General features: G+C 51.3%; 1 protein-coding gene across 1 annotated transcript; it reads left to right on the top strand.

Annotated features, from left to right (window-relative positions):
- Positions 1-86: 86 nt before the first annotated feature.
- LOC139685328 (serine protease 55-like) lies at positions 87-22,497 on the top strand. The gene is made up of 6 exons (XM_071582027.1): positions 87-203; positions 1,096-1,283; positions 2,935-3,182; positions 6,705-6,847; positions 22,067-22,345; positions 22,438-22,497. Exons 1-6 carry the CDS (start codon positions 147-149, stop codon positions 22,495-22,497), a joined length of 975 nt encoding a protein of 324 aa, XP_071438128.1. The 5' UTR covers positions 87-146.
- Positions 22,498-23,929: the final 1,432 nt, after the last annotated feature.

Raw genomic sequence — 23,929 nt, 5'->3', positions numbered from 1 at the left:
TCTGGAACAGGAACAGGTGGAGGCTGTGATGTCACACCCGGGCAGGGAGCTGTGTTGTCACAGAACACAGACCATGTTCTCAGGTGTCTGCAGAGTTGGCACTGCTCTGAGTCCTGAGGAAGAGTGTTGTTCCAAGATGGATTGAGATGCTGCTCCTTATCATCTCCTGTTTGAGTTCTCTGATTGGCAGTGCCAATGCTGCTGCTGGCCCTGCAGGGTATTCACATGTGGGTGAGTGAAACTGGCCTGGGACTGCTCCTTGTACCCCCTGGCCTTGTGCTAAGGCTGATGCTGAACCTTCCACTCCATCAATAAGGATTTTATCCAACCTGCCTGTGGGAAATGGTCCATGGTCCTGCCCATCCTGAACTGCCTGGGTAGTGCTTGGCAGAGCATGGGTTTGGGGAGGGGACAGGGATGTTGTGGGCTTTGGTGGAGAGCAGAGAGCAGCAGGCTGAGGGAGGGGATCCTCAGCCTCCACCCTTGAGAGACCCACCTGCAGTGCTGCATCCAGGTCTGAGGCACCAACATTGGCAGGACATGGAGCTGCTGGAGTGAGTCCAGAGGAGGTCCCAGAGATGCTCCAGGGCTGGAGCCCCTCTGGACTGGAGCCAGGCTGGGAGAGCTGGGAGGGCTCACCTGGAGAAGAGAAGGATCCAGGGAGACCTGAGAGCCCCTTCCAGAGCCTGAAGGGGCTCCAGGAGAGCTGGAGAGGGACTGGGGACAAGGGATGAGGGACAGAACACAGGGAGTGGCTTCCTAGTGCCAGAGGGCAGGGCTAGGTGGGATCTTAGGAAGTAATTCGTGGCTGGGAGAGTGGTGAGGGATTGGCACAGGTTGGGCAGAGAAGCTGTAGCTGCCCAATCCCTGGAAGTGTCCAAGGCCAGGTTGGATGGGGCTTAGAGCAACCTGGGATAGTGGAAGCATCAGGGGGGGGCCTGGATAATCTTTAAGGTCCTTTCCAACCCCAACCATTCCATGATTCCATGCCTATCTATACACAAGTGCTCTGTGTGCTGTCCTGCCCCTCCAGCTGGGCAGCACTCACAGTGGCACCGCTGGAAGTGTCCCACATGTCCCATTTTGTCCCCAGAGTGCGGCCTCCGACCGTCTTACGAGTCCTTCCTGGAGACTGGCAAGAGGATCGGGACAGGGACATCTGTCAAGTCTGGGGAGTTCCCGTGGCACGTGAGCATCCAGAGCCACGGGAAGCACATCTGTGGAGGCACCATCATCAGTGCTCTGTGGATTTTAACTGCGGCCCATTGCTTTGCAAAAGAGCTGTGAGTGCTCCAGGGAGGGGAGGACAGCCCAGGCACAAGGGGGTGATGACAACCCTCCTGGTGGCTGTAGGATATGGATGTCCTCGGGGTCAAGTGCCACAGGAATGTGACTGAGACCTGAAAACGGGAATTTTCTCCCGTGGGGAAAACGAGCCCATTTGTCAGCACAGAAATCTGCATGAACAGGAGGAGCAGAAAGGGAAGACTTTGAGGGATGGTCTGAGCAGCCTTGGGTAAATGCCCATGAGGATGTTCTGAGGTCCCCAGGCATGTTCTGCACATCTAAAAGTGTTTTGGCACCTTGCAAAAAGTGACATATTCCATTCCAACTTATTCTAATCCCCAGATTCCCTTTGCTTTCTCACAGAAAACTCCTTTACCTCGCCAAGACTCTGATTTTGAAACAGCATTTATCTGGATAAATTCACCCCATGTAACGCCCAGGGGCAGAGGCCAGATGAGCAGGGGCAGAGTCCAGCCCTCTCTGATGCCCAGGGGCAGAGTTCAGATGCCCAGGGGTAGAGTGCAGCCTTCTGTGATGCCCATGGGTAGAGTTCAGATGCCCAGGGGCAGAGTCCAGTCTTCTGTGATGCCCAGGGGAAGAGTCCAGCCATTTGTGATGCCCAGGGGCAGAGTTCAGATGCCCATGGGTAGAGTTCAGATGCCCAGGGGCAGAGTCCAGCCTTCTGTGATGCCCAGGGGCAGAGTGTGGATGCCCAGGAGCAGAGTCCAGCCCTCTCTGATGCCCAGGGGCAGAGTATGGATGCCCAGGGGCAGAGTCCAGCTTTCTGTGATGCCCAGGGGCAGAGTGTGGATGCCCAGGGATAGAGTCCAGCTTTCTGTGATGCCCAGGGGCAGAGTATGGATGCCCAGGGGCAGAGTCCAGCCTTCTGTGATGCCCAGGGGCAGAGTGTGGATGCCCAGGGGCAGAGTCCAGCCTTCTGTGATGCCCAGGGGCAGAGTGTGGATGCCCAGGGGTAGAGTCCAGCCCTCTGTGATGCCCAGGGGCAGAGTGTGGATGCCCAGGGGTAGAGTCCAGCCCTCTGTGATGCCCAGGGGCAGAGTGTGGATGCCCAGGGGTAGAGTCCAGCCCTCTGTGATGCCCAGGGGCAAAGTTCATCCCTCTGTGATTCCCATGGGTAGAGTCCAGCCTTCTGTGATGCCCAGGGGAAGAGTCCAGCCCTCTGTGATGTCCAGGGGCAGAGTCCAGCCCTCTGTGATGCCCAGGGGCAGAGTCCAGATGCCCAGGGACAGAGTCCTGTCCTCTGTGAACCCCCTCCACAATCTGGCAGCTCTGAGAGCTGAGACTGCTCGGTGACAAATGACCTGTGGCACCACAGCCTGGAGCAGCTGCCCAGGGGCAGTGTGGTCTGAGCAGCCAACCCAGGGCACAATGATCCAAAAGATCCAGCCCATTCCATCTGTCTTTCAGTGCCTGGGTTATTTTTAACCTGGTTGCACTCACTTTCTACCTCTGCACCTGGAAATCAGCTTTGCCTGGAAGTGAGGGTGGATTTCCATGGTGTTTAGGGATGAACTGCCCCTGCCCTTTGCTGAACATGCCCCTGCCCTGCTCATGGGGGGAGGCACCAACCTTTATGACCCAAATCCCTCATGTTTATTGTGTCTCCACTGCTGTTTTGTTTACAAGGCCACCAGATCTCACAGTTGTAGTGGGGGGAATTGACCTCAGTGTCCCTCTGGAAGATCACCAGCCGGACAGCTTGATCCTCCACGAGAACTTCAACTCCACGAGCATGGCCAATGACATAGCTCTGATCCTGCTCAGCTCTCCCATCGAGTTCAGCAAGGAGAAAATTCCCATCTGCCTGCCCTTCATGCGTGACATCCATATCTGGCAGCTCTGCTGGGCTGCTGGCTGGGGAAGCACAAGTGCAGGTGAGACACTGCCAGGAGATGTCTTTGCTAATGATGGATGGGTTTGATCCATTTAAAGTGGATGTTCTCTGCCAGGAGAGGTTATCCACGCTAACTTCCACTCCTTACCTCCCTGATTGACACTTCCAGACCCCCCCCAGCTTCTACACACCCACCAGTTCTCTGTTCAGTGCAAGAACCAGCCACCCACTGACCCCCAGAGCAAAGTTTGGTGCTCTGAGAGTTGTGTGTTCAAGCTGAAACCTTAAAGCCACCTTTGCTCTGCAGGAGCCCAAACTTTAGACCCATTTTTGGGCACCCAAATGAAGACAAAGGTGGGTAAGTTGTCATAGAATCATAGAATTAAAGAATGGTTTGTGACCTTAAAGCTCATCTTGTTCCAACGCCCTGTCATGGGCAAGGACACCTTCCACTATCCCAGGTTGTTCCAAACCTTGTCCAACATGGCCTTGGACACTTCCCAGTTTGTGGGTTCCTTCTGGGTGACTTCCAGCCCAGGATGTTCTATGATTCACCCAGTTAGTGAGTCTAAAGTGGCCTGGAATGAAGGGAAATGAAGGTGTAGGGTTGTCTTTGTCTTAAAGCCTCCATGAGCCACCTTGACTCTGGTATTGGCCACCCCCTTTTTTCACTCATTTAAAACAGTAGATTGCTGTTGCTAATTGCTGTTGTTAAAGCCCTAATGAAAGCAGCTCTAGCACTGATTGTGAATGTCTATCCTGAACAAATGTCACTAAATAGAGAGTGAGCTATTTCATTAGTGGGAAGAATTAATCAGGACAGGGTGGGCAGGGTGGTGCCTTTGGACTTTGGAAGTCTTTCCTAGGTTGCAGTAAGTGGAAGTCCCATTTCATCCTTGCTCCAGGAGGTTGCCATCTCCTCCCTCAAACTGCATTTTCCTTCCTAGGCTTCATTTCCCTCACATAACAGTAGCACACAACACTGTGTTAGAGTTGTGAAACTCTCCCATTTCACCAAGGTAACATCTTCTTGGAGACAGAAATGCAGAGGCTGCTCAGAGTCCCTCTGAGGCGTGGCAGGATCTCTCCTCAGCTCATCCCCTTGCACAATTCATGGTGTGGCTCCAGAGATCAGCCTCCTGCTGCTGTGTGGGCTCAGCTGACACTGTGTTGTCCAAAGATTGATGTCACTGTGCTCAGCCCTGGCACACCCCCTGACTGCCTGGGAGAGGCTTGAGGAGAAAACCAGCAGGTGCTGAGTGTGGTGAGAGGGATGTGTGATGGTGTGACGTGGGCCATGGGCCATACCCAGCAGTACAGAACCATGGAATGGTTTGGGAGGGTTGGAAGGGACCTTAAAGATCATCTAATCCCACACTCTTGCCATGGACAGGGACATCTTCCACCATCCCACATTGCTCCAAGCCCAATCCAACCTGGCCTGGGACACTCTCAGGGATGGGACAGTCACAGCTTCTCTGGGCAACCTGTGCCAGGACCTCCTCACCCTCCCAGCCAAGAATTCCTTCCCAATATCCCACCCAGCCCTGCCCTCTGGTAGTGGGAAGCCATTCCGTGTGTCCTGTCCCTCCATCCCTTGTCCCAGGTCCCTCTCCTGGAGCCCCTTTAGGCACTGGAAGGGGTTCTCAGGTCTCTGGAGAATCCCTGGAGGATTTTCTTCTTCAGGTGAGCCCCCCCAGCTCTCCCAGCCTGGCTCCAGAGCAGAGGGGCTCCATCCCCTTGGAGATGCAAAGCTTTGTCATCTGTGGGTACTTCCATGGAACAGCCTCATTTTGCTGGAAAAGGGACCTGGCAACTTTTTGTCTTTTAGATCTTTCTCTTGAGTCACAGCTCCTGAATGTGCTGGGAGGGTTTAGATCAGTGAAATATGGAAAGAGTGAATTTCTAATGATCTGAAGATCTCAGCCTTATCCTTCAGGCTCAGGTTCACTTTAGAGATAAATGTGGGTGAAATTAGTGGATTTTTTGAGCAGTCTGGAATATTTTCAGTCGTTTTGTCCTTTGCTGGTGATTTCTGTCTCCTGTAATTTCTGTTTTGCCATCTCAAGGGAAGGATAAAGTAGTTTTTCCTTTGTGTACTGTGATCCCAAGAGCCACTTTGGGAAAGACAGAGCAGGTCCCCTGAGTGAGGCAGGGCCTTGCAGCCACCCCCAGGGAAAAAAAGTTTAGACTGGATATTAGGAAGAATTTCTTCCCCAAAAGAGTTGTCAAGCCCTGGGACAGCTGCTCAGGGCACTTGTGGAGTCTCCAACCCTGGAAGGGTTCAAACAATGTGTGGATGTGGCATTTGGGGACATGGTTTAGTGACAGGCTTGGCAGTGCTGAGTTAATGGTTGGGCTTGATGGTCTTTGTGGTCTTTTCCAATGTAAATTATTCCATGATTTTATAATTCTAAGATCATTTGTTCTGGGGAAAGCTTGGTTGGCTTTGCTCTGCAGGGCTTGCACAGCATCCCATGGAGAGTCCCCCAAAAGACACAAGTGGGAAACCCCAGGTGTGCAGTGCAGCTCCTCTCAGGTCATCACCAAGACCAGCAGCATAACCAGTCCCTTGGGTTTTTTTCAGCTCTGCCACATCCCAGACTCCATCTACAAAAAGAAGAGATTTTTTAAAAGCCTGTTTAGCAACGCTCCACCCCCAGCATTTCAACTTTGTCCCTTAACACCTCCCCCTTTCCACCCACCCACCTCCTGGTCTGGCATCCCTGGAAGTGTCCAAGGCCAGGTTGGACAAAGCTTGGAGCAACCTGGGATAGAATCATCGAATCGATTGGGTTGGAAAAGACCTCCGAGATCATCAAGTCCAACCCTTGGTCCAACTCCAGCCCCTTTACCAGATCATGGCACTCAGTGCCACGGCCAAGCTCAGCTGAAAAACCTCCAGGGATGGGGAATCCACCCCCTCTCTGGGCAGCCCATTCCAATGCCTGAGCACTCTCTCTGCAAAGGATTTTTTTCTCATCTCCAACTTCAATTTCCCCTGGCAGAGCTTGAGCCCATCGTGCCCCCTTGTCCTATTGCTGAGTGCCTGGGAGAAGAGACCAACCCCCAGCTGGCCAGAACTTCCCTTCAGGCAGTTCCAGACAGTGCTGAGGTCACCTCTGAGCCTCCTCTTCTCCAGGCTGAACACCCCCAGCTCCCTCAGCCTCTCCCCACAGCACTTGTGCTCCACTCCCTTCTCCAGCCTCGTTGCTCTTCTCTGGCCCCGCTCCAGCCCCTCAATCTCTTGCCTCAACTCAGGGGCCCAGAACTGAACACAACACTCAAGGTTTGGTCTCACATAGTGGGAGGTGTCCCTGCCCATGGCGGGGGGTGGGCCTGGATGAGCTTTAAGGTCCCAACCCAAACCATTCTGTGATCCTATAATAAAGTCAGGATACAAACTCATGTGGAGAGCCCCTGTAAGCCCCCATGCCCCAAGCCCCCATGGCTTTCCCCTGAGACCCTCCTGCCCTGAGATGCTTCCCAAATCCAGCTGAGATCAGTCCCAAGGGAGATCTCCAGCTGCTCTGCAGGTTGGTTAATCCTTCTCTTCCTGCAGCAGAGGCTGTGCCAGCATCCCACGTGCTGCACAAAGCTCGGGTGAAGCTCATCAGCAGGGAGCAGTGCTTGGAGCAGATCCCACAGCTCCAGGAGAACATGATGTGTGCTGAGGTGGAGGAAGGAGAACCAGGCAACTGCCAGGTAAACTGACCAGTGTTCCTTCACCACAAGGAAAGGAGACAGGAAAGTTTGTCCTGGAAGGTCAAAGCAAAATAATTGGGAAAAATTGGGAAAGTTAATATGAGATTGTTTAATTGGAATATTAGAAATGTTTCTCAGGTGGTCTTGGCTCTGATTCAAATGTCCTTTGCTAACAAGGCAGGTTGGTCTGTGGGTGCCAGAACTAGTCCCATCTTACTGCAATGTGTTACTGACAGAGGTTGATGGACTTTTCAAGCTAAATCAGAAAGAATTTGGGCAGTATTTGGTATCAGGGAGATGACACAAACACCCAAATGAGAACAACTCACTCAGAACTTGTGCCCTCAGAACATATTCCACCCTCAGGATTGCTGACCTGATGTCAAACAAGGTCTGAAAGCCAAAAAACACTTTATCTTACATAAGATGCAACCTCCAACCCCTCCTCTGAGAGCCTGGTGGGGACTGGGCTCTCCTGCAGCCTCCATCCTCCAGTGGGCAAGGATTTTAGAATCACAGAGTGCTTTGGGCTGGAAGAGACCTTAAAGATCATCCAGTTCAACCTTCCTGCCATGGGCAGGGATGTTTTCCCCTAGACCAGGTTGCTCTGACCCCCATCCAGCTGCACCTTAGATGTGTGCATGGATGAGCAGACACATTTATGGACAGCTTCATCCTGCAGGAATTATTCATTGAAGGAAGGAAAACACCACCCAGGATAGAGGGACATCCCCTGCCCTTTGGGCAAAGGCAGTGGTTACAAGGGCCATGGACTGCAAATCTATGGCAAGCTGGGCCTGGAGCTGGGCAGTGCAGGGGAAGTTTGGTTTGCAACATGATTTTTTGTTTAGCCAGAGAGCATCTGCCTCTGCAACCATTCAGCTTGTGACACTCACCCCCATTAAATTCAATCAAAAGTTTTCAGAAGAAACCTGCCATGGGGTGACATCAACATGATTGAAGAATGCACTTCCCAGCCCAGGTTGAAGTCCTGCAGGTGAATTATGCTGGTGAATCAGCAAGAACACTTGTAACCAGAGAAATGACTCTCCTGTGTTCAGAAAGCTGGTGAGGGAGTTATTCTGATCTACAACAATCTCAGAGTTGTCTGAGAAATGAACCAGGAATGTGAACTTTCCAAGCAGTGGAAGCACATGAGGATTTCAGGTGGGATGTTACTCAGGATCCAGAATCTGCCCATTTTTGTGGGAGCTTGACCAGGCAGAAAAGTCTCACACCCTGAAATAATGAGAGCAGGACAAAACCAGACCCCAGGCTGGAAGTGCAGCTCTTCAGGGGAGAAGCAAATGATGACATGGGTTTTCATGGGAATTGGCTAATTTGCATTTTGCTGATGGGTGGTTTTCTGGGAGTTGCTGATTAAAGGCAGGGAGGGCACAGTTTGGCCTCACTAGGCTGGTTCAGGAATCTGGTGGCTTGTCCATAGATGGGCTGCCTGGTTGGAGTGCTAAAACCACTACACTGGTAATGGAGTGGGAGGCCAGGGCTGAACCTGATGCTTGTTCTGCAGTAGGGACCACACATGTCATTCCAGAATCATTTAGGTTGGAAAAGACCTCCAGGATTATTGAGTCCAACCTGTACTTGATGCCCACCTTGTCACCCAGCCCAGGGCACTGAGTGCCACATCCAGTCATTCCTTGGACATTCCAGGGATGGGGACTCCACCACCTCCCTAGACAGCCCCTTCCAATGCCTGACCATCCCTTCCATGAAGAAATTCTTCCTGATGTCCAACCCGCCCCTCCTCTGGCACAGCTTGAGGCCATTCCCTCTCCTCCTGCCCCTGTTCCCTGGAGACCAACCCTCACCTGGATCCATCAGGGGGTTGCAGAGAGCAAGAAGGTCCCCCCTGAGCCTCCTTTTCTCCAGGCTGAGCACCCCCAGCTCCCTCAGCTGCTCCTGCTGCTCCAGCCCCTCCCTTCCCTGGACATGCTCCAGCCCCTCAGTGCCAGAACTGGACAGTTCACCTGCCCTGGGCACAGAGTGAGGCACTTTGGGCACTGGAATCCATTGAGCTCTGCTTGTCTGTAAAGATTACAGGGTTTGTGTCAAATGAGAACAAGGCCAGGTTTCAAAAGACCTAAATCCTTTACAAAGTCATCACTGTCATGGAGACAGAGCAGCCCTGGGCATGGTGTTGGTCTGTGCCAACCAGCTGTCTCCTGGATAACTTCCAGACACATCTCCAGCTTTTGCATGGATCAAGAGCCACCCACAATAATCGCTTTGGAGAGGCCAGGAAGGATCAGAAGCTCAGGCAAGGCAGAGACCCCAGAGGAGGAAACAAGCCCTGGAGATGCTGAGGTTGTTGCTGTAGGTGTGGTCCCAGAAACCTGGAAGCCACACACTGGGTAGACACGTGATCTGTCTGGACACAGAGTAGATAAAAGCCAAAAATTAACCTCATCTGAGATTTTCTGAGTGGCAGAATACACGTGTTCGTGTCTAGAGCCAGGCTAAGGCAGGCAAGTTGCTGGACTCGAGGTGGTGTATCTGGATCCAAATCTTTGAACAGTGCTGGAATGACTTTTTACCCAGGCAGATACTGATGGGCTGAGGGGAACCAAAAGAAGAAAGATTTAGATTAGATGTTAAGAAGAAATTGTTCCTTGTGAGGGTGGGGAGGCCCTGGCACAAGTTGCCCAGAGGAGCTGTGGCTGCCCCATCCTTGGAAGTGTTCCAGGCCAGGTTGGATTCCATTGGAGCAACCTGGGCTGGTGGAAGGTGTCCCTGCCCAAGGCAGGGGGTGAGAACTAGATGAGCTTTAAGGTCCCTTCTAATACAAACCATTCTGAGATGCAATGAATCCATGACTCCATGAACATCTTCAGTGTTTGCCTTGTGTGCCATTTGTGTGCCACATTTCCCCTGATGCAGCACATTGATTTATATGAGTACCTAAAGTCATAGAATCACAGAATCCTAGAATGGATTGGGTTGGAAAAGACCTCCAAGATCATCAAGTCCAACCCTTGATCCAACTCCAGACCCTTTACCAGATCATGGCACTCAGTGCCACGGCCAAGCTCAGCTGAAAAACCTCCAGGGATGGGGAATCCACCCCCTCTCTGGGCAGCCCATTCCAATCCCTGAGCACTCTCTCTGCAAAGAATTTCTTTCTGCTCTCCAACTTCAATTTCCCCTGGCAGAGCTTGAGCCCATCGTGCCCCCTTGTCCTATTGCTGAGTGCCTGGGAGAAGAGACCAACCCCCACCTGGCCACAACTTCCCTTCAGGCAGTTCCAGACAGTGCTGAGGTCACCTCTGAGCCTCCTCTTCTCCAGGCTAAACACCCCCAGCTCCCTCAGCCTCTCCCCACAGCACTTGTGCTCCACTCCCTTCTCCAGCCTTGTTGCTCTTCTCTGGCCCCGCTCCAGCCCCTCAATCTCTTGCCTCAACTGAGGGGCCCAGAACTGAACACAACACTCAAGGTGTGGCCTCCCCAAGGCAGAGTCCAGGGGAAGGGTCACTGCCCTGGGCCTGCTGGCCACGCTACTTTGGATCCAGGCCAGGATCCCCTTGGCCTTCTTGGCCACCTGGGCACACTGGTGGCTCCTCTTGAGCTTCCTGTCCCTCAGTCCCCCCAGGTCCCTCTGCCTGGCTGCTCTCCAGCCACTCTGTGCCCAGCCTGGAGCGCTGCAGGGGGTTGGGGTGGCCAAAGGGCAGGACCCGGCAAGTTCTTCCAACATCTCCACCAAGGCACCATGTGGAAGGTTTATCCCACTGCCCACTGCCTTACTACCCTCATATGAGAATAGGACATGGAATCACAGAATCATTTAGGTTGGAAAAAGCCTCCAAGATCACCAAGTCCAACCTGTGACCAATCCCCACCTTGTTCCCCATCCCAGAGTACCGAGTGTCACATCCAGTCATTCCTTGGACACCTCCAGGAGTGGGGACTCCACCACCTCCCATGGCAGCCCCTTCCAATGCTTGAGAACCCTTTAAGTGAAGAAATTCCTCCTGATGTCCAACCTGAACCTCCCCTAGTGCAGCTTGAGGCCATTTCTTGAATAGAAAGCACATGAATACAAAGGCTCAGACATCTCACCAGCTGCCATAATACCAGCACCAGACAAGACTAATTTGTGGATAACTGACCATATTCCTATAATAACTCAGGGAGATTGAACAGCAGAGCTCCCAAGTATTTGTACTTAAAAAAAATAATCCATTCACTTAAAAAGCCAAATCTATTATATCCCAATTCCCTTGCAGTTCTGCAGACAAATATATAGATTGCCTGTGAATTAACACTAACAGGAGCTGTAATTGATTTATAGTCCTATTTAGTCATAAACATTAGCATTAATGGATGTTCATGGGGTACAAGTGCTAAAGAACAGACACTAGAGATGGCCTATGTATTATTTTTTTGTGTGTGCTCCATTTCTTCCATGACCCCATGAACCACAATTGATGTCTAATTCCTTGCTTTCTTAAGCACCTTTTGTTAGACCCTGATGCAATGGTAACTTGAGCAATAATTAGAGTATAAGGGACTCACAAAGCAAATGCTCCTTCAGTGCCTTCCCTGCCCGGGCAAAATTCAGTGAATGGCCCAATTATGTTTCAGAGAGGCTGTGGGGGCAGCTCTGGCTGTGCTGATTAGGACAGAGCTGGAGTCACAGGTCATGTGCAGTTCAGGTCAGCAGCAGATGAAGGGGGACCCAGTGCCCAGCCTGACTCTCAGGGGAAGGAATCCATCCTGGTGTGGCCCCCAGGAGCAGGAGGATGGTTCCAGTTCAGAGGAGTCAAAGGCTGGAGGTATCTGCCCCTTCCCACTGACTGTAGCAGGAGGTGATTTGGGCCACAGAAACAGAATGACTGGAATTGGAAGGGACCTTAAAGTTCATCTCATCCCACACCCCTGCCATGGGCAGGGACACCTCCCACTATCCCAGGTTGCTCCAAGCCTTGTCCAACCTGACCTTGGACACTTCTCTGGGCAACCTGTGCCAGGGCCTCCCCACCCTCCCAGCCAAAAATTTCTTCCCAGTATCCCATTTAACCCCCACCTCTGCCGGGTTAGAGCCACTCCCCCTTGTCCCATCTCTGATAAATGTCTGCAACAATGCCAGAATGCATTTCGTGCTCTGGATTTTGGTTCCTTTAGCTCTGTGAAAAAGCAGAGCAAGGACCTTTTTTCTTCAGCTGCAACATGTCCTGCCCACATGAACTGTGAGCAGTTTGGAAAGGGAAAAATCCCTTTACAACACCTGGGATGCTCTCAGGGCTCTCACTCCACGGATCTTTAGTAGGTATTGTGCAGCCCTGGGTGGGATTTATGCAGCCAGATTACAGATGTCTTTTCTATAACCATCACCATCTACACAACCATTTCCATCAATAGAGAGGGGAAAAAAAGCAACTCTGGGTTGGGAGTCACTGAGACTGTGTCAACCATCTATGTTAAAATGAGATCAGCCTCTGTATGTGTGTTTATTGCTCCCCATTAGCTAAAACAAAGCTGAAGGTATTTGGTTTGGAGACACTTGGCTCCAAGGCAGGACAGTTGCTGACATCTAAAGATTCAATTTTAGATCTCCCAGGATATCCCCAGGGTATCCCCCTGCTCCCACCTCAAACCCCAGTGTCAGTCAGGTGACTCCAATGGAAACCTGTCACTGGAAAAGTTCTTGCATCCTTTTGCTGGTCCTGACATGGCTCCAAAATTGCAAAGAAATACTCGTGAGATGGAATTTCTTAGAGAAAAAAAGTCTGCAAAAGAAAATTGGGTCGATATAGGTAAATTGTCATGGATTCAAGGAGAAGATCACAAACCAGGATAGTGAAGTCAGTCCCTCAGGCTGCTCGAAATACCTGAAGAGAGGTGTACTCTCCAGAGGGGGTGCTCAGGCATTGGAATGGGCTGCCCAGAGAGGGGGTGGATTCCCCATCCCTGGAGGTTTTTCAGCTGAGCTTGGCCATGGCACTGAGTGCCATGATCTGGTAAAGGGACTGGAGTTGGACCAAGGGTTGGACTTGATGATCTCGGAGGTCTTTTCCAACCCAATCGATTCTGTGATTCCTCTGAGTCGCAGCTTTTGGTCCCTTTGAAGCTGCAAAGGGGTCCAGCATGACTTTGTGTGCCTGATGGGGGAGCCTGTGGAGAGCAGAACACCTCTGGATCCAGCTGAACATCAAAGCCCAGTGTGTGCTTGCCCTGGGAATGGGGGAATGGGCGTGATGAGTCAGAGGAGCCACTTCTCATTCAACTCCCATGAGTCAATACAGCTTTGAGGGAAAGCCACGACTCACAGGCAGATCCAAAATCTTTGAAGGAGTTGCCAAGCAGGTGGCAGAGGGTCATCCAAACACCTAACACGTGCTGAGATTTCCAAAACCCTCACCAAAGGCTCATGGAGAAACCAAACTGTTGTGAAGTGGAAATGTTTCAGTTTGAAAGGGAGGCAACATAGAAGAAGGATGTGAATGAAGAAAGGGCTTACAGGGGGAAATATTTTGACATCCATCAAGGAATTTTGATGCTCAAGGAGGGCAAATGCTGAGATGACCAACTGACCAATGCCACAGCTTTGTTCAAAGTGGTCAGAATGAAAGCTGGCTGTGCAGAGGTGCAGCAAGTCTCACTATTCTGGGTGGCTGGAGGTTAAAACAGATGCAGGAAGTTAAAATAGATGCAGAAGTTTAAAGAGCAGATGCAGCTCATTATTGATAAAGAAAGATAATGAACATAGGGAGAAGCAACTCTAGCCTGTGATAATAGGCTCTAATTTAGCTGTTACCACGCAAGAAGAACTTGGAGTAACTGTGGATAGCCCTTCAAAAACATCAGCTTGAGGCTCTGTGGAGGTCAAAAAGGCAATGAGAACATAATGAATTGTTAGGAGGGGAATAGGTGGCAAAGCAAATGTGTTCTGCCAGGGCACTAATCCTGGGAGCCTATGCCTTGTGTGCTGCGTGAGATTCCTGTCCAGTGGCAATTTAGAAAAGGAGGGAAGCAGAGCAGGAAGGAGGGACGTGGAACAGCTCCTGGCAGAGTGGGGAATAGGGGAGCAGGACTTTGAGGCTTGTAAAAGGGATATTTGAGCAGGATGTGACAGAGATTTCTGAATTCCTGAGCAGCAGGGAGAGGAGTCCAGGGCTGTCCTCCTGTCACTGCTGTTCCAAACACATGAAGGAGGAGTGTCTGATGGCCCTATCAGGCAGCAGATTTAAAACAAAGAGAAGGAAATGCTCTTTCATCCATCACATAATTAAACTGTGGAAGTCACTGACCAGGATGTTGTGGGTATTTATCCTAAGGGATAAATGGATTCAAAAAGCAATTAGGCAAATTTCTGGATGGAGATCTCTCTGAGACTATTAACCACTGTGATGTAAATACAACACTGGAAACCCTTGTGCTGTTTCTCATTCTCCTTCCCTGAGCACTTGCCTCAGATGACAGTCAGAGACAGGATCCTGTGTGGGCCACTCGGGGCCTTGGCCAGATGTATTTTAACTGCCTGTGCCACCACAGTTGCAAATGGACCTAATTGACAGGAAGCTCAACAGGAGCCACCAGCGTGCCCAGGTGGCCAAGAAGGCCAAGGGGATCCTGGCCTGGATTCAAAGTAGCGTGGCCAGCAGGCCCAGGGCAGTGACCCTTCCCCTGGACTCTGCCTTGGGGAGGCCACACCTTGAGTGTTGTGTTCAGTTCTGGGCCCCTCAGTTGAGGCAAGAGATTGAGGGGCTGGAGCGGGGCCAGAGAAGAGCAACGAGGCTGGAGAAGGGACTGGATGTGGCACTGAGTGTCCTCTGAAACACCTCCAGGGACAAAGAATCCACCATGTCTTGATTCAACCCCACTGTGATCACCAGCCCATGGCACTGAGTGCCCTGGGCTGGTGATCACAGTAGGGCTGGATCAAGGGTTGGATTTGATGATCTCAGAGGTCTCTTCCAACCCAACTGAGAAGAGCAACGAGGCTGGAGAAGGGACTGGAGCACAAGTGCTGTGGGGAGAGGCTGAGGGAGCTGGGGGTGTTTAGCCTGGAGAAGAGGAGGCTCAGAGGTGACCTCAGCACTGTCTGGAACTGCCTGAAGGGAAGTTCTGGCCAGGTGGGAGTTGGTCTCTTCTCCCAGGCACTCAGCAATAGGACAAGGGGGCACGATGGGCTCAAGCTCTGCCAGGGGAGGTTTAGGATGGATATCAGGAAGAAATTCTTTGCAGAGAGAGTGCTCAGGGATTGGAATGGGCTGCCCAGAGAGGGGGTGGATTCCCCATCCCTGGAGGTTTTTCAGCTGAGCTTGGCCGTGGCACTGAGTGCCATGATCTGGTAAAGGGACTGGAGTTGGACCAAGGGTTGGACTTGATGGTCTCGGAGGTCTTTTCCAACCCAATCCATTCTATGACCCTGCTTACATCAGCGTGGATGGATTTGGGTGGTTTTCTCCCATTTTCTAGCACAGGGATGGAGGGACAGAGGAGCTGAAGGCTTTCACCTGAGATCTCAAAGGGTTTGCATGAAAGGAGTGCAGGTGCCCTGTGTTACTGGTTCAGCTTTGATACCTGCACACTAAAATGGCCACACAGCCTCCTTCCTCCCGGCTTTCTGCAAAGACAGCTCGAAATAACCGCAGAATCCTGTTTGCCTTCGCTCCCAGCAGCCGGGGCCGCTCTGATGGCCACTGTTGTCATTCACATGCTGATTGCCTCCAATTTGCACCGAGCTTTACCAACATGAAAATGAACCAAGCGATGACTTGCACGGCTTGTGTATCCACCTAATGAGGATCAGATGAGTTGTTCTCCCTCCCCCGGAGCTTCTCCCACCTCAGAAGATTTATGTGGCTGAACGTGTTTGTTCTGATCAATTACTGTGTTGCAGACATGAATACAAATATAAAAGAGAGAAGATTACACTTTTGATCCCAAGCCCACTGAAGTCAGCAGAAAGGCTCCTGATGCTCACAGAAATGAGGGTGAAAAAGATGAAACTTTTGCTCTGTTTCAGTGAACAAAGCACCTTGTTAGTCAGTGACAGATTTTATACAACCCAGAGCTATTTATCAGCGAATACATCATTGCTCTCACCTCTCCTAATGGGAGGATTAACATGTTTAAGGCACGAATTCAGCACCAGATCTGATTTGTCGCGGTTGCTTTTCACTCCTGTTCTAGATGACAAGAAACAGGCAGCAGAAGCAGATATGCTATTTTTAGGGGGATTTTTCTACCCAGAAACTTGGCACTTAGACTGCAAGGCAGGAGCAGGTATCTGGTGTGTGTTGCTGACCAGAAGTATTTCACTACCAGGATACAGGAGCCTGAAAGCAGCATTTAATAATTCTTCAATCCTCAGAGTCGTTAACATGAGCATTCATTAAATTAGTGTTAGTGGAAGCATCACAGAGCCGAGATAATTGTCCCAGCACTCAAAAACTCGCTCCTCCCACACCCTCTCCTACACAAGGATGGAAAACCTTGGGCTGAGAGCTTAAGGTGGATACAGGGATATTCAGAAGTGTCCAAGAACTGAGTTCATTTTCTCCATCTTTAGTCCTATAAAAACCAGGTTACTCATTCGTCCAGGCTACTGCTATAATTATGTGAGCCAGATTATCACACGGAGGGGATGATTTAGCCCACATTGTGGCAAAATCATCACATGAAATAGCTGAAGTTGAGGGAAATGGCATGTTGGAAGTAGCACCCATGAAGCAGAGCAGCTCAGCCCACATGGAAAGGGATCTGAGGCAGGATTTGGGGCTCAGGGCTTGTGGATTAGAGAAATGGATTTGGAGCTGCTGCCTGGGTTGTCACAGTATTGCTGAACTCCCTCCCTGCCCAAGGTTTTAAATCCTTGATCCCCCTTTCCCCACCGACCAGGCAGAGAACCAGACGGGCATGGTTAAAGAGGCAAACAGGCAAGAGCAGATCTGATTTGAAAGGAAAACTGCACGAGGAACAGCTCAAATGAGTATCCCTGGCTCTGCCGTTGCCTCGTGCAAATCACATCCCGTTTCTGCCGCGGATTTCTCAGCTCTGAAACGCGCTAAGACACTTCCCCCAAGGACAGTCAGGAGGCATCAGGAATTACCAGGCTTTAAACGCCCTGGGAGCAAAACCCTTTGCAAGTGTGCACAGCTCCCAGATTGGACCCTGTGAGTGATCTGCCCCATGGTGTGCAAGGGGCTCCACCAGTGCTAAAACCCTGGAGGAGTTTTAGGGAAGAGCTGGAACATCAGCGGCTGCTGCGTCAGCGCCGCGCGTGGCTCCCACTCCCTCCGCTCCGTTTATTATCCCCGCGTGGGAGGCTCCCAGTGCCTTCCTCTCACTGCCAGGATGATGCTGTTTGGCCCGTTCCTGCCCCGAGGGAATCGGCAGCAGAATTCCCAGGAACTGAACGGTGCAGGGATGCTCGTTCATTCGAACAGGATGCCATCCCCAAGGGCGCCGAACCCGCGCAGGGTCCGAGGTCTTTGCATCGTGGTCCAAGGTCACCACAACGGGGTCCAAGGTCACCGCAACGGGGTCCAAGATCACTGCAACGGGGTCCAAGGTCACCGCAACGGGGTCCGAGATCACCGCAACGGGGTCCAAGATCACCGCAACGGGGTCCAAGATCACCACAACGGGGTCCAAGGTCACTGCAACGGGGTCCAAGGTCACCGCAACGGAGTCCAAGATCACCGCAACGGGATCCAAGGTCACCGCAATGGTGTTCAAGGTCACTGCATCGGGGTCCAAGATCACTACAACAGGGTCCAAGGTCACCGCAACGGGGTCCAAGATCACTACAACGGGGTCCAAGATCACTGCAACGGGGTCCAAGTTCACTGCAACAGGGTCCAAGGTCACCTCAACAGGGTCCAAGGTCACCGCAACGGGGTCCAAGATCACTACAACAGGGTCCAAGGTCACTGCAACGGGGTCCAAGGTCACCGCAACGGGGTCCAAGATCACTGCAACGGGGTCCAAGTTCACTGCAACGGGGTCCAACGTCACTGCAACGGGGTCCAAGGTCACTACAACAGGGTCCAAGGTCACTGCAACGGAGTCCAAGGTCACCGCAACGGGGTCCAAGATCACTGCAACGGGGTCCAAGGTCACCGCAACGGGGTCCAAGATCACTGCAACAGGGTCCAAGGTCACTGCAACAGGGTCCAAGGTCACCGCAACGGGGTCCAAAGTCACTGCAATGGGGTCCAAGGTCACCGCAACGGGGTCCGAGATCACCGCAATGGGGTCCAAGGTCACCACAACGGGGTCCAAGGTCACCACAACGGGGTCCAAGATCACTGCAATGGGGTCCAAGGTCACCACAACGGGGTCCAAGATCACCGCAACGGGGTCCAAGGTCACTACAATGGGGTCCAAGGTCACTGCAACGGGGTCCAAGGTCACCGCAACGGGGTCCAAGATCACTGCAACGGGGTCCAAGGTCACTACAACGGGGTCCAAGGTCACTACAACGGGGTCCAAGATCACTGCAACGGGGTCCAAGATCACTGCAACGGGGTCCGAGATCACCGCAACGGGGTCCAAGATCACTGCAATGGGGTCCAAGGTCACTGCAATGGGGTCCAAGATCACTCATGTGATTCATTGGCTGAAAGGGCGTCTGGAAATGTCTTTAAGTGCTGAGTCTGAAGAGGCCCCAGCAGCACTGGCTGAACTGAAGGGACAGTAACACCATTTCGGTGCCAATTAATGCTTGGAATTAATGATCTTAAAGTTTTTCTCCAGCCTAAATGATTTTGTGGTCTTTGTGGGTTCCCTCCAGCTCAGGATATTCTGTGATTCTATAAACATTCCCTCTGTATCTTAATTTTTTCCTCTTGTATGCACATTGAACCAAAAAAAAAATTGTGAAAAAACATAAAAGATAAGCATATTAATGACCTGGGCTCTCCATCTAGTGGAGCAGGAATTCAGCCATAAACTTCAGCAAGTGCTGATGAGCTGCACAAGGGCCCACAGTGGCTTCTTGCTCGTTAATTAATGTGTGTTAGCTCAGGGCAGCCGTGGGCAGAAGGGGCTGCATCCATTAATGACAGAGGTGTTTCTCACAGCACTGTGCAAACAGGGAAGGACAACATTTCCCAGTAAAGTTTGCTGTCTTGGGAAAGGGGTTTGTATTGAATTTATTTACCAAGTGTGCTAGAGAAAAGGTGGGAAAAGGATTCCAACCTGCTGTGGAAGGAAATGGATTTTTAGCAGGGGCTGCACAGCACTGAGGATATACAAAAAATCATGGAATGGTTTGTGCTGGAAGGAACCTTTAAGATCATCCAGTTCCAACCCCTGCCATGGGCAGGGACACCTCCCACTAGCCCAAGTTGCTCCAAACCCTGTCCAGCCTGGCCTTGGACACTCCCTGGTCTGGGGCAGCCACAGCTGCTCTGGGAATTCCAGCCCAGCCCTCCCCACCCTCCAAGCCAGCAATTCCTTCCCAATATCCCATCTATCCCTGCCCTCTGGCAGTGGGAAGCCAGAAGTGTGTCCTGTCCCTCCATGCCTTGTCCCAAGTCCCTCTCCAGCTCTCCTGAAGCCCCTTTGGGCACTGTTAGGTCACAGTTAGGTCTCCCTGGATCCTCCTCTTCTCCAGATGAGCACCCCCAGCTCTCCCAGTCTTTTCCTCCCAAAGTGCTGTATCTTGGCTGGGTGGATTTTTTGCTGTTTCTTTTCTCCCTGGCGTTGTGTTCAGAGATTCCATAGCCAGATGTGCTCTTGGTGTTCCAGCAAGGGCAGCCATCAGGAGAATATTCCTCTCCTTGAGCTGCAGCTGAAGCCTTGCCCACACTGGGGGAGTGATGGTTGCCCTTCCAGCACCAGGTGGGTTTTCAGTAAAATCACTGTGGTTTCAAGAAGGATTTGTCAAGACTATTTTTGATCTCCTGCCCAATTTCTGGCTGCCAGCCCCCCAAATTCACAGTGGCAGGTACCCAGCACCTTCATGCACCAGTCTGGCAGAGAAGTCAAGGACTGAATGAGCAGTCACAGCAAATGTCCCTTTTCACTCCTGGATGTTGTCTCTGGCTGACAGATTTCAGGGATCCTCCTGGGACCACGGGAGCATGTGGAAAAACCTGGGTAGGACAGGGCAGTGCATTGAACCGGAGCCTGGGCCTGATCTTGTCTTACCTTCTGTATCTATTTTATGCTGCAGCTGTGAAGTTTTGAACATAAATTTCCTTTTTTTCCCCCTCCAAATCCTCACAAACCTGGGACAGAGTTTGCTTTTCAACCCTCAGCCTGTGTGAAGCAGCTGCAGTGAGAGACCTGAGGTTTGGATCTGTTATAAAGGACCACCCAAATAACCAATAATTCGGTATAAAGGGTAGTTTAATTTTATAAGTAATGAAAGCTTCAGAGTAAACAGTGCAATGCTGGGTGCACTTGGAGTCTCTTCTCCATCAGTGACACCATTTGAGCTCACAGGTTCCTTTTTTATACAGTCAAAGCAGGTTTATTTTTAACCAGTTCCGATAAATGATTTTCTTCTTTCTCCGCTTTGAGATCCTTTCATTTATAGAATCACAGAATCATAGAATGGATTGGGTTGGAAAAGACCTCCGAGATCATCAAGCCCAACTCGTGGTCCAACTCCAGTCCCTTTACCAGATCATGGCACTCAGTGCCACGGCCAAGCTCAGCTGAAAAACCTCCAGGGATGGGGAATCCACCCCCTCTCTGGGCAGCCCATTCCAATGCCTGAGCACTCTCTCTGCAAACAAGTTTTTTCTGCTCTCCAACTTCAATTTCCTCTGGCAGAGCTTGAGCCCATCGTGCCCCCTTGTCCTATTGCTGAGTGCCTGGGAGAAGAGACCAACCCCACCTGGCCAGAACTTCCCTTCAGGGAGTTCCAGACAGTGCTGAGGTCACCTCTGAGCCTCCTCTTCTCCAGGCTAAACACCCCCAGCTCCCTCAGCCTCTCCCCACAGCACTTGTGCTCCAGTCCCTTCTCCAGCCTCGTTGCTCTTCACTGGCCCCGCTCCAGCCCCTCAATCTCTTGCCTCAACTGAGGGGCCCAGAACTGAACACAACACTCAAGGTGTGGCCTCCCCAAGGCAGAGTCCAGGGGAAGGGTCACTGCCCTGGGCCTGCTGGCCACGCTACTTTGGATCCAGGCCAGGATCCCATTGGCCTTCTTGGCCACCTGGGCACACTGGTGGCTCCTGTTGAGCTTCCTGTCCCTCAGTCCCCCCAGGTCCCTCTGCCTGGCTGCTCTCCAGCCACTCTGTGCCCAGCCTGGAGCACTGCAGGGGTTGGGGTGGCCAAAGGGCAGGACCTGCACCTGGCCTTGTTCAACTTCATCCCATTGGAATCAGCCCATCCCTCAAGTCTATCCAGATCCCTCTGCAGAGCCCTCCTGCCTTCCAGCAGGTCGACACTCCCTCCCAACTTGGTGTCATCAGCAAATTTGCTGCTGATGGACTCAATCCCCTCATCTAAATCATCAATAAAGGTGTTAAACAGGACTGGACCCAACACAGACCCCTGGGGACACCCCTGGTGACCAGCTGGATGCAGCTCCATTCACCAGCACTCTCTGGGCCTGACCCTCCAGCCAGCTCCTGACCCAGCAGAGGGTACACCTGTCCAGGCCAGGGGCTACCAGCTTTTCCAGGAGTATATTATGGGAGACAGTGTCAAAGGCCTTGCTGAAGTCCAGATAGACACACCCACAGCCTTCCCCTCATCCACCAGGTGGGTCACCTGATCATGAAAAGAGATCAGGTTGGTCAGACAGGACCTGCTCCTCCTAAACCCCTTCTGGCTGGGTCTAATCCCTTGTCCATCCTGAAGGTGCTGTGTGATTGCACTCAGAAAGATCTGCTCCATAATTCTTCCTGTTGCTTCTCGGTGGTCATGGGGCTGAGTTCTTCTTTGGTGTGATTCTTAACCTGAAATTTAACTAGAGGCAATCTTGTTAGTTAAGCTTTGTCTGTTGTCTTGAGTTACTTCTTCTTTATCTTGTGTTTACTTCTCTATCATATTTAGGTATTCTCAGATTATATTTGCTCTGCACTGTATTTATTTTACTTCAAAAGGCTGCTTAGTTATTAACTGTAGTTCTTTTCTTTTTTTACTTTTTATACATTATTTGATAAGCTCATAGACACTCTGTTGCTAAATCTTTACCCCATCAAGCTACACAGATTGTCTCGTTCTGTTCTTGACATGAATTCAGTCTATATTTATCCCAGATCCAGCTCTAACATCCTCCTTCTGCCACAGGTGGACAGCGGGGGACCTCTGGTTTGCAGCTACTGGAACACCATGAAGTGGTTCCAGGTTGGCATCATCAGTGAGGAGAAGCCAAAGCACAAGATTTTAACAGCTGTTTACACCTACCGTGCCTGGATTGAGAACGAGACAGCCATAAGGGGCAAACCTTTCCTCATTGAAGGGATGGACAGTGGGACACGACCCAGGGTCGTTCGTTCCAGGGCTGGGACACACCTGGTGTTTCTCCAGCATTGTTTCTTTTTATTTATCTCCTTAATGACAGTGAGAGTACTTGAGGGGAGGTTGTTGAAAACGTAATAAAAGTCACAGGTTCCATCTCGTTCTTTTTTTCTCTGCTGACCCACATTGTCATGTCTGAGGCCAACCTGCTCCACCTCACTGGTGTGGACAGAAGATGCCAGCAGGAGGTGTCACAGTGAGACAGGGAGTGAGGCAGAGGGTGGAGAAATGAAATGCAAGAGGCAGGACTTGGACAAGAGGGACCATAATCCTCTGAAAAACACAGGTTGTCCAGCTCAGACCCAGCTATTGGCTAAGCTCAGATGCAAAGGACAAGGGGGCACAGGCTCAAGCTCTGCCAGGGGAAAATGAAGTTGGAGAGCAGGAAAAAATTCCTTCCAGAGAGAGTGCTCAGACATTGGAATGGGCTGCCCAGAGAGGGGGTGGATTCCCCAACACTGGAGGTTTTTCAGCTGAGCTTGGCCGTGGCACTGAGTGCCATGATCTGGTAAAGGGACTGGAGTTGGACCAAGGGTTGGGCTTGATGATCTTGGAGGTCTTTTCCAACCCAATCCATTCTATGAAGGTTCTGATCTCCTTGGAAAGTTGAAATCCCAGGAAAGTTCTTCACTCAATCAATTGCACATTAGCTCAGCTGGTGGTAGGACAGCTCTGGGTTAATGTATTTTGAGCTAATTATCAGCTGGACTAAAGTATCCTTTATGTTGCAGCTGGGCCAAGTGAAGAGCATCTTCAGAGACCTCAGCAGCTGCTCATTGTCAAATACAGTAGCTCCTTAACCCAGAAAAAGGGCAAGAAGTCTTGGAGCAGTGTTGGAAGATGTAGCATTGTATAACTAATCAGTCTTAATTACCTGGATGAGAAATGTTGGGGTTTGGGTGTTAAAGGCAACAGGAAAAAATGTATCTGCCTGACAACAGCATTCCAGGGCCTAAAGGGGCTCCAGGTGAGCTGGAGAGGGACTTGGGACAAGGGCTGGAGGGACAGGACACAGGGAATGGCTTCCCAGTGCCAGAGGGCAGGGCTGGGAAAGGGAATATTGGGAAGGAATTGCTGGCTGGGAGGGTAGGGAGGGGCTGGGCTGGAATTCCCAGAGAAGCTGTGGCTGCCCCTGCCCTGGGAGTGTCCAAGGCCAGGCTGGACAGAGCTTGGAGCAACCTGGGGCAGTGGAAGGTGTCTCTGCCCATGGCAGGGGTTGGAACAGGATGAGCTTTGAGATCCCTTCCAAACCCAACCATTTTAGACTTCAGTGATGAGAGAACTATTTTGGAGCTGTCCAGAAAAGACCATTTTCTGAAACCCCTTGGATTTATCATCAGCCAAAATTAATCCCTTGCAAGTAAATGGCAAATCAAAAGGAAACAGCACCTTTTTTTTTCTCTGTTAGAAACCTTTTTTGTGCATTGCTGAGAGCTCCACCTCCCAGCCTGAGATGGACCTGAGCTGGTCCCTCATTCTACACATGGTCCTTCATTGATGTCCAGCAGCAAAATGTGTTCTGGTGTTCACAAGGAGGTTTTGTTCCTTTTTTTTGGATGGGGAAGGAGGCAAACACCAAAGTCCCCTTCATGTCCCACTTTGCATAAAAACACCTGTAATTTGCAGCGATGG

The sequence above is a fragment of the Pithys albifrons genome, chromosome 2, assembly GCF_047495875.1.
Source record: "Pithys albifrons albifrons isolate INPA30051 chromosome 2, PitAlb_v1, whole genome shotgun sequence".
NCBI classification, from domain to species: domain Eukaryota; kingdom Metazoa; phylum Chordata; class Aves; order Passeriformes; family Thamnophilidae; genus Pithys; species Pithys albifrons.
Note: the sequence above shows the minus strand (reverse complement) of the source record. Positions and strands in the feature narration are given on the sequence as shown.

What these genes read in the sequence shown, in the direction of transcription:
- LOC139685328 (XM_071582027.1), top strand. Translation starts at nt 147, where the DNA reads ATGCTGCTCCTTATCATCTCCTGTTTGAGTTCTCTGATTGGCAGTGCC. An exon ending in CTGGGGAAGCACAAGTGCAG is followed by an intron (nt 3,183 to 6,704) that starts GTGAGACACTGC and finishes CTCTTCCTGCAG; the next exon opens with CAGAGGCTGTGCCAGCATCC. An exon ending in TCTCCTTAATGACAGTGAGA is followed by an intron (nt 22,346 to 22,437) that starts GTACTTGAGGGG and finishes GTCATGTCTGAG; the next exon opens with GCCAACCTGCTCCACCTCAC.